The 11,208-nt window shown below is 38.2% G+C and overlaps 1 protein-coding gene across 1 annotated transcript in view; it reads right to left on the reverse strand.

The window, feature by feature from the left end:
• The window catches only part of TRHDE (thyrotropin releasing hormone degrading enzyme), a 202,659-nt gene extending 196,294 nt beyond the window's left edge, over positions 1–6,365 (reverse strand). The window contains exons 1-2 of the mRNA XM_005419212.3: positions 6,343–6,365; positions 6,001–6,274 (exon numbers count right to left, since the gene is read on the reverse strand). Coding sequence (XP_005419269.2) covers positions 6,001–6,274; positions 6,343–6,365 — 297 coding nt within the window. The remainder of the gene's footprint in view (positions 1–6,000; positions 6,275–6,342) is intronic.
• Positions 6,366–11,208: the final 4,843 nt, after the last annotated feature.

Here is an 11,208-nt window from a genome sequence, read left to right on the forward strand (position 1 = left end):
AAAGATGTTCTGAAGACGGCAAGTGTGGAACATTAGTAGGAAAAAGCAAAAACAAATGTGCATCATTGTAAGATTCATGGACATATAAGGATTAAATATTACAAGTCTGTATTGTACCAGGCTTCAGAATTATGCCTGGCGCTTCCTGTATTAGCTGTTACCTGTTTATCAGATAAATGTGTGGCCTCCCAGTGGTAAGTGATGGGCTAACAAAAGTTACTTTGCAGGGCTTCAAAAGTAGAGCACAACTCTGGAGATGGACTTAAATTCAGGCTGCAGAGGAAGAAAATTTTAACTGAAGACAAGTTCTACTTTTGATAGCATAACCATTCTGCTGTAACCAATATGCTCACCCACAAAGAATTATCTCATGTACAATTGCTTCAATATTGATGAATAAATAATAACTGATGAAGAGACTTTGCTGGCAGTTACTACCATCAGCTGAAGACAGGGCCTAAGAGCCTCAGGCCTTTAACCCAGGTAGTCATTAGCTGACAGAAATTGTCTTGAGTCATTCTTACTATTAGACAAAAGTATTAATACATTTTTCAAATACAAAATAATTTTATAAAAGCTACTAACCAAATTGCATAGTAAGTGCATAGTTATTTTAAACAAGACTGATATTTTCAGTTTTTTCTAGCGACTAGCAAATGACAAAACTCAATGGGAAAAAAGTTATTCTGCTGATCAACATCGGGTTTTTTCTTTTTCTTAGACTATTACTGAAAGTCAGCTCTTTAGTCTTCTCAGACTGATCACCACACTTCAGGTAAGGGAATGCCCAACACAGCTGTCCAGCTGGAATCACTGTGCTAGATCCAGTCATCTTGTCTTAAGGACATGAATAAAACCGTGGTCCCACGCTGGAACGAACATGAGCTGCTGGACATGTACTGATCCTGACCTAAATCTGCTTATGTGACTCTGTTCACTAGCTCTTCCTGGAAAAAATAATTTTTCACTTTTGCAGAATCAAGCAATTATTACTACACGGATCCCATTCTTGAGACCACTAGATCTTTCTTAGTTATATTAAGCCAAACTGAGTGAGCCCCCCAGGCACACACCTGAGAGAATTCAATGCCACAACCTCTATACATGCTCTCTGCAAGGCAGAAAGCACTACAGAAACATTAATTATCTTACTTTCCTTTAGCCAGATTATTAGAGCTCCTCCTCATTGGCCACGGTAAGACTTAAATGTACTGTACAGCTTGTGAACATTAATTACATCTTCGAAAAAGCAATATCAAAACAAAAGCAATGCAATAAAGGTTGACTTTATTCTGGTGTAATTCTAATAGTAAGATCTTTCTTAGCCTTAAGGTCTTTGTATCATGACAAAGTACTCAGTGCTGATGGCACTACAATAATACTTAATACAGTTGAAACCAAGATGCACCTGGTCATAAACGTCTCTTTAAAAAGAAACGTGCATGAGTTCCATCAGTGGAGGTCCTACCCTGAGCAGCTGAACCAGCTGTGATCAGGCACACACTGCCAGTCCTGCAAAATGTGCTGCCACCACTTTGGAATAGAAGCAGGGGTAGGAAAAATGAAACCATGCAAAATTCTTCTTTGGGTACTGTATTCCTTCAGCAGTTCTCCTCCCACTCACCACCACCCAGCTAGATAGCCACTTTCTTTCACAGCTGCTCATTCCCATCTGCTCTGGTACTGTTTGCACTTGTCTCTTTAACCCCTGCACCCACAACTGCTCCTAACTTCACTTCTTTCCATACGCTTTCTTATTCTGTTTTTAGCAGATACTCCCCCTGACAAGAGAAAAACTTTAGTGTTGCCAGTTGGCATTTTATTTCCGTACCTATCTCCACAACCCATCCACAGCAAAAAGGAAGAATAGGAGAAGATTAATCTCCTGGAAACATCTTTGCCAGCCATACATTCATCTCCACTGATACATTGTGTGCTCCCTCCTTCTACTAATTCAAAAAGAGAAAGAATTTACAGGGGAAAAAATGAATTAACTTATGAGACACTGAAAAGCCATGCAGGAAATAGCGAGTTTTCCATGTTCACCTGACAAAGGAATGAGAAACAGAGGGTTTGGAGAATAGAAGCACTAATCCAAGCAGGGCAAAAAATAAAGCAATAATAGTTGGAAAAGGCCAGGTGGACTGAAAGCACAAATAAAGATGATGTGACAGACAATACAATCCAACCAGCAATATTTTGCTTTTAAGAATAAGTTTTTTAACAAAGAACTTATGATGTATGGTTAGGAAATGCAAAATAAGACAGCAAGCATGTGGAGGTAAGTGGAGTTTTCTGGATTATTGTACTGTGCAAAGATGACAGTATACAGATCCCATGATTTTCCCCAGCTGCAGCTGGTACAACTACTAGAGCCATACACGGATCAGCTAAGCCTGCCTGCAAGGCTCCCTCCTCCCTCAAACCACAACATTACCTCAGCCATCATCCTGGAAGAAACTACACTGCTCCCCAGTCCATAGCAGCACAGATGACTGCACCACTGTCCTTTACACAGGAATAAAGTCCCTGCCTAAAGACAAAGGCAGTTGCAGTGATCTTCTGTAATCCCAGCTGAATCTGAACAACATATTACATACCTGTAATACATATAAAAAGTCAGGTCTGCTTTTAAATTACCTAATCTGGAAGGGATTTGGACCAGACTCATATGGACTAAAGACATATGCTTGTAATAATGATTCACATCCACTATAGGATGCTCCTAAAAAATAACTGCTTGTCTTAATTCCCTTTTTCCAAATAATTTTAATGAAATACAAAACATCTTCATGCAAGAATTATATATGCTGTAGCCACATAAATATTTTGATTGGCTGCCTAAGCTTTCCAAAAGGCAGTTTCTATTTAAAACTTGACTTGTATTGAATGTCATGTTTAAGTTTAAACTAATTTGGAGGTCAGTCACATTCTTTGAGAAAAAATGAAAAGTTAACATTTAATGAATTTTGACAAAAAAAACCTGCTTTTCATCTCACAGCTAGTTCTATTCCTCAGAGTTTATCTTCCTTTGACCACAGTAAAAGTACTTTATTAATACTGGTCAGCTGGAAGAGAAGTGAGATTATAATCATTAGCATGCTGTCAAAATTTGAAAGGACAGCCCACTCCCCCCCAAAATGTGTTGTGAACTACAACAAGGTTCATAGAACCGCCAAAAGAAAAGCAGAATTATATGCAAGCTGTAGTCTTTTAGGTGTCTACTAACAAATACAATACACACTGCATTAATCACAATGAAGATTCACCAATACAAGAAATAGCCTATCAAGATGCTTCAGCTGAAGGTTTGGGTAATTTTCATGAAAATCCATTCATTTTTAGAAGCAAATTTACTTTAATTATACATATAACTTAACTGCCATGGATATGGGGGTAACTGTATTTTAGTAAAAAGTGGCTTTGAAGGAAACGAAGAAATTTGAAATTCCATGTGCAAGGATTCCAATGATTTCAAATTCACTCAGTAGTGTCCACGAACTCCTGGCATTGCAATATAAAAGACTCAAAAAGATGGATTACCTCAGCAATTCATCTGAAAGAACGCAGCTCTGAACTGAAGTACTTGCCATGAGTTCATACCTTAAAACATACTCTTTCAACAAAACTGAACCATGATAAAAGATGATCAGATCCCAAATGGAACTGAAAAACAGCAAGATATATTTAACCAATAACCCAGTGCAACCTATTTCAGTATTCCTGGGCGTTATTATATCTCTGTGATAAGGGCTTAATAAAAAAACAAGAGCTAAAACTCTAGACTAACCAAACAATTTTATAGGGTAACAGACTATTTCAATTTATGTAGGATTTTGGTCTCAAATTTTTCACAAAGATTAACCTACTAATTTTCATAATTGTTGGCAAAGTTCTGTCCAGTGGTACAAGCTGGTCGGATATACATGTGTATCTCCTACGTGTGCTGAATCAATAGACTCAAGCATAACTATAAGGCTCTAGTAATCAAAAATTACTAACAAAAGAATACTTGGATTTTCTGTTCAGATTCCAGGTAAACTGAAAATCTTGAGAACAGTTTTCAAAAAAACCACAAGAACAGCAGAAAGCTATCCGTTGTTCTACAAGACATAATTGTGCCTCTGTTTTCAAGGCATCAAATATATTCAAGCAGCAAAAGTCTACAGGATATGAGCTCTAAACAATACTACAATAAAATGAGTTATGGAGGAAGTAGGTTGCATGTTTCAAACTGATGGTCCTGAGCTCCATCGCCAACCTTTCAAATATTTGGTTATGCCAATAGTGGTGATAGGACAAGGAGTAACAGTTTCAAAACAAAAGGGGGCAGGCTCAGATTAGGTGTTATGAAGAAATTCTTTACTCTGAGGGTGGTGAGATACTGGAACAGGTTGCTCAGAAAAGCTGTGGATGACACATCCCTGGAAGTGCTCAAGGCCAGGTTGGATGTGGTTTTTGAGCAACCTGGTCTAGTGGAAGGTGTGCTTGCCTGTGGCAGGGCGGTTCAGAACTATATGGTCTTTATGGTCCCTTCCAACCCAAACTGTTCTATGATCCTATGACTATTACACAAGTCTCAGCAGTTCCCGTATCATTATAGGTTAAAGCACCTCAGGAGAACCACTCCCTAGTCATACTTCCTCCTTGTGTGGCGCCAGAGAATACTGTCACAGTCAGCTGGTCATGGCAGAAAAGGGCTGAGGAAAGGCCTCCAGTGTCCTACTCAACTGTTCCAACAACTAAAACAAGACTTATTTGTTGATCCCTTCAGGACAGCCTAAATGAGATATGCCAGTGCTTCCTGGGTCTACCTTCCATCAGTACAACCTCAAATCCATGCTAGGACTCTGGTAGCAGAAAAAAAGCCGGATCAGTGAACTGTTTTGGCTGAAAACTCACCACATTTTTAGTTATTTTTCAGGTCAGTTTTCAGTTAGATCATATGGCTGTACAGAGCTCAGGGCTGGCACAAGGAAGGCCAAGAACACCTTTGGCTCAGAGAAGGTGGATCAGCTCCCTCCATTGCAGCACAATGCTCAGGCTGGCTCAAAGTGTCTAAGGAGGTATTTCCTGATATGAACCGTCTGCAGCCCTTCCACAAGCCCCCAGGCTACAGCACAAAATCATACAGCGTTTGCTGAAGTATAAGGTGAACACTCCTTTGCTCAGGCTCACAGCTCAAACTGTTGTCTGGTCCTGTACTTCCAGAATTGGCTCTGTTTTGTTATTCACAGTAACTAAGTAGGAAGGCTTTCTCTGTATGTTCACCTGAAAAATCAAGATGACAGCACTGTAAAATATTCTATTAAGCTGACAGCATTTCTCATGTATGTTTTGGCTTGTTATACAGTTCTGAGCTTGATATTTGTACACAAAACCAAAACTGACATAAATAAATAAAGGATTTTCTCTCTTGTTTTTTTTTTCAAGGCATAACTCCTGGAATCATGCCATATTTGCAAAAAACACCTTAACAAACTTAGGACTTCCATCAGCCTCAGGAATTGGATAGGTTGCAAAGTCCTGCTCCTGGGCAAAAGATCTAAGAGAGAAATTACTATATCAGCCTTCTGAGCTACTATACAGCACATCAAGGGACATGTCAGTAGTGAAGGAAGCAGACTGGAAACCTTACCAGTATTACCACTTTAATAATCTCATGAACACTGCTAATGAAAAGACTACAGGAAAAACAAGAAAACAAAGAAAAAAAAACCAAGAAAACAAGAAAACGAAGTGTAGTTTAACAGCATATTTAAAAGTTTAAAATTTCATTAGATAACCATACCTACTAAGCTAACCATTTACAAAAGGCACAAGACAAACTAAAAATGTTAGACAAACCTCCAGGAAAGGTCCTAAACAATACACATAGACCAGCAAATTTTAAAGATATTAATCAAGAAAATATTTTCAATATTTGCTGGTACAATCCCTTTACAAAAACGGAGGGTTTTCAAAGTAATGAGATGGTTTTGGTACATTAGAAATACTTACAACTACTCCACTCTTGGTGACAGTTTCCCGGTATGTAAAATTGCACACTGCCCAAGCCAGATAATAGGTGGACATGAGAGGGGTCTGTGAAAAGTGATCTGTAACCCATCCATCTTCTTCAAAAACAGAAGTTTCAACTGGCATGTTGGACAAAGATAAGTAAGTAGCTTGATGTCTGATGCTGATTTTGAATGTGGCCTTGTAGATGGGCTCGTCAAAGCAAGGAAAGGCTTTTCTGGCATGAGTAGGAGAAAACTGTGTAACACCAAGAAACCTAGAAAAGCAGAAAACAAAAATAAAAATTGATTACTATTGTGCCTAGCACTTGATTCACAGACATACCAAATCAGACACTGCTTGACCATTGTGGTTTAAAGGAGGAAAAAATTACAATACACAAAATATATAGTGTTTGAACACTGCTTGATCGTTTTCTTACTACCTGTACTGCAATGCAATAGATACAAATTAATGGTCTACAAATTTCCTACAAATTTGTAGACACCACACTAACACTAAAGAAATCAACCCTCGCCTTGCATCAAACTTCAGGTTCTTGCATTATTGTTCATCAATATGTGGGGATAAAAGCAAGCCACTGCTGGCTACACAATGCAAAACAAGTACACTCAGTTCAAACCAGGATTTAAGAGCCTCCAGGGAATTCAATCTGCCCTGAGACACTGACAGGGCGCTTTACCTTTCTCTGGGCATGAGAACTTTCGGTCACACAGTGCACTCAGGAGGGTCATTGTTTTCCACAGCTGATTACTGCTCTACCAGCTGTATGTAGGCTTGGGACACAGTACTACATAGAACTGCTGTGTCTGTGCAGCTCCAAAAAAACCATTCTGTGAGCTTTGCAGAATCACAAATGCAAGCAAATAATTAAACCCGCACAAAGTATTTCACCATTCTTCTACACGCGCTTTTCTTTGCTGGTGTACTTTATAGAAAGCAAATCCATGTTCTCAGTTAATGGGCCAAATTTTGGAAAGATCTCTGAAAGAGGTAAAGGTATTTATTAAGCATGACTGGGAAGAATGGGAAGGCTTTAGCTTGACAATAAAACCTGTAACCTTTTTTTTTTTGGAACTAAATAAATTTGGATCCAGATACAGAATAGGAAGCTTTCTGAATGGAGACATGTACTTACACATTTGGAAAAAAAACATGATCTTTTTGTAGAAACAAGAAGCTAAACTTAAAAGGTTGAAGTATGGAGTTTGGTAAGAGTATTTTCTGGAGGCATAATAACAAAATTATTCTGGAAGTAGAATAACAAAATTACCATGGGCCAACCATGTAAATGTGAAGGTAGCATGCATGTAGCCTTTTTGATTCATGTCTCACCTTCCAAGGTTTCATCTGTGGAAATAACTGTGCAATTTTAGATACCAGGCAAACATTTATCAAAATTTTAGAGGCTGACTGTTATTCATCTGTTATTCCTCTGAGGGAAAAAGATGGGTGGATAGCTTTGACGTAATGAAAGTGGTGGCACCTATTATTAATCAGTATATAACCATTAATCTGCAATATGATACTCTAACATTGACAGAACAAAAACATAGGCACCCCATCGGGGGGAAAAAAAAGTATCTAATTAACTTTTTCTAAAACTTTTTGGATTTTACACATATTTTGGAGGCAATGAAGAAATAATTTTATTGAAATGTTACACCTTTCTCTTGCTATAGCGCCTGATAGAACTAGATATATGTTTTCAATAAGGATAACTTTAAAACTTGAAAACATTTTCCACCACTGAAGCAGTCACCATTGGTCTTCTTTCTAAAATTAAAAGCCTTTTTTGGCTAATAATTATTGAAGAATTCACATTTTTCTTGCCTCATTACAAAACATGGATTATTAAAACCAGCATTTTAGATAAGAATGCTAAATCTAAAGTAAAAAGTTAGTGCCAGATATCTCAGTGTTAATCCAGAAACCTCCCATATCAATGGATTTGCACTACTGCAACAAAGCCAAATCAGCCAATTAAATGAAGCAAAACAACTTAATTTATATGCAAAGTATTTCAAGTGGACCTGATTCTGCATTCTAGGCACACTCTAAATAGCTACAGACACCAACAGAAGCTTCAAGTGAGCATGGAACTGTACTGGCCTGCTATTAACAAAGCAAGAACGATGAACTTTCCTCTGCAATTAACGATTTTAATGAGCTCTGACACACACGTAAATGCATACTTAGGAAATATTGGTCATACTGTGATACCCTCTAAATAAGGAAGCTTTCCCTTGTCCCCTCTCCACATCTTCTTCTCTCCACCCCACTTCTCAGAGATCTTATCAGTCATCTTTTAATACATATTAGCCACTGAAACAATCCCTTCCCCAGGCTAATAAACCCTGGTAAACTCTTCATCTTCTGTGCTTTCACAGATAAACAGATATATCCACATACACATAACTGGGCAAACACAGGGCAGTCAATATTTCATACTAAAAATACACCAACTACCAATAATAGTGATGTCTATAACATGTGCATTACTATCAAACATTGATTTGCTGGTTGCGCCATAAAGCAAAACAAACAAAATCTTAAAACTGCTTTAAAAAAACCCTAACCATTTAAAGAAAACAAACAAGCTAAACCCAAAACATTGTTTATCTATTTCACTCTGTGTTCAAGTAAAACAAGCAGACTTCTACAGCGTGCCAAAAGTGAAGGGCAGCTTGACTATTTCATCCTTCCCTTTACACACCTCTCCGAGTACCAACACTTCTACCTCCTGTTCCCAAAAATACCACCACAAAAGGTTGTACTTGAGGGAATGACAGGCTCACAGTCTGTCCTCAGAATACCCACAGCAGTAACTTCCAGGTGTTTTAATTCCATCTTGTCTATTAAAGGAAGATGTGTTTCCTCAACAACCTATTTTGACATGTTAGTTGTTACAAGATCAGAGAATATGTCTTTGTTTTCTCTGTGTGATATACAATTCTTTTTCCTTTTCACTTATGCCAAACTTTGATGTTCATTTATATTATGCCTGCATACTCCTAGTGTAGCTCTGTATTATATTTCTGTTGATTACTGTCAGTAAATTCTAGCACATAATGCAAAGTAAATTTGTAGCATACCACTTGCATTTTACATTTCAAGTACAGTACGAAAGATTCAGTCAGAAAATAAATACTTTAATGTAGCTTTTACATTTCAGGCTGATTTATAACGTTCACCTGTGAAGGCCAGAGAAACTAACTTTAGGGGAAAAAATCATAAAGTGAAGGCATTAATATGTTTGTGATGCCTCACAGCAGAGTTATTTGCTCCTCATGTACAACAAAGTGAAAAATGATGGTTTGGACCCCTTTACAGCAAGTACTACTCCAATGAGGCTGATGTACTTTAATTAAATATAAAGTTGTCAAAAAATCAAAGCCCTGCTGGAACAGCAAGGTCTCCCAGAGCATGCAAGTCTGTCTGTCTATCATAACAGAAGCTATCTGTGTTTGAGGACTAAAAACGATTATATGTATCATATTAAAAAATGGGTTATTAATCAGAATGCAAATTGTTACTGTAAGAGCACTCTCTGATCAAAAAAGTTCCTTGGTTTAGAATGGGTGTTATTCACTTTATACTATAGTGAGTCATTAAGCCTCTGAAGGAAAAACACTTTTTTCTATTTAACACCTGAAACTACAACCATGCAATGACTACAGTTACAAAAATGTTTTACTGAAAGAAATATAAGTGAGCTGGTGTAAAGGAAAAACATGCCACTGATTTCAATATAGCAATGCTACCTTATGTAAGGTAAGTATTTTGCCCACGACTACACTTAAGTGTATTAAAAACAAAGCAATTTATATCTGAAAAGTTACACACAGAACACTGCAAAAAACATTTTACCTTCCACCCTGCATCTTAAACTATCCTGATGACTGAAACAGTGAATAGACCTTTTTTTTGTTGGTGATGGTTTCTAAATCTCAACTAGCGGATCAGTATTGAAGGGTAATACAGTAGCTCTGGAGAAATGTCACTGCCACACCCATTTGACAGTTCAATTATTCCTACACAAAGTCAAAGTACACAAGAATAATAACTGCTTAAATAACTTCTCCGATTTGTAAAGTGAATTGTACCCCCTGCTGTTAACAGTATTTTGTTTTCTGATTTGCCCATTTCAATACAGGTCTGTAAGAACTCCCTATTACCCCAACCATTCAGTCAACCGTGACAAAAGGCATTTTATCCGCATCTTTTCTTACAACTGTGCTTTTTCAAATTTCCTTTTTATTTCACTCTGATGACAAATTGCAAAAACTTAATTTCGATCCTGCTTGCGGTTCTAATATCAGGCTTTTGAAAATTGTCAGCAATCATAGTAATGAAAATATGTTTTAATAAAAGGGCTTTTGACTTAATTGAGTTGGTGAGGATGCTTTTCATGTCTTAATATTTTTGCCCAGTTCTACCAACTATAAAATCTTTGTTTCACTTAAATTGTTTCCACAATCTAAAACATTAAGATTCAGGAAAAGAAAACCTGTCACTGCATAGATATTTCAAGAAAGGATAGCTTAAAAAGAATCCAATTCTTAAATTATAAACCATGCCAGAACTATCAAGAAGTCCATCCTTGCCTTTCTTTTCCATTACAAAGCCTCAATATGGTTAGAAAACACCTTCTTTAAAAAGAAAGCCTCTGTAACTGGCTAAACGGGGCCCTCCACGTAACCCTGCCTACTGCAACAAGGGCCTAGACAGGGACACAAGGGGCTTTAACTACATCAGTAAATACAGACCAAGACTGAATCTTGCTCTGCCCGCAAATGGATCAGGTTTCTCGGGTCACAGGGTGTAAATATACCGCGACCCAGCCGTACTGTAAACGTATTCACCATATGAGAAAACTCATCCCACCACGTTTTTTGCTTTACCAAACAGAATAAAAGCAAAAAAGCAAAACAGAAGTCTCGCTGCCCTACACGCTGCTATTTGTAACCTGACAAGGCTCTGTCATACGAGGGCACACGGCAGCCGAACACAGCGTCTTTGTGTGAAAGAGACCCGGAGCCTCTGCCCTGACAAGGACCTAGTGGACGTTCTGCCTTACTGGTGGCACCCTTGCAAGTTTGCTCCTTGCCACCGTCCGTCCCCAAGCTGCGCCGGGGCACCTCCTGACCCGGCGGCCGCCCCCCGCAGCCCTCCGCGCGCAGGCGGGGC

This window comes from Geospiza fortis, unplaced genomic scaffold (genome assembly GCF_000277835.1).
Source record: "Geospiza fortis unplaced genomic scaffold, GeoFor_1.0 scaffold166, whole genome shotgun sequence".
NCBI lineage: Eukaryota > Metazoa > Chordata > Aves > Passeriformes > Thraupidae > Geospiza > Geospiza fortis.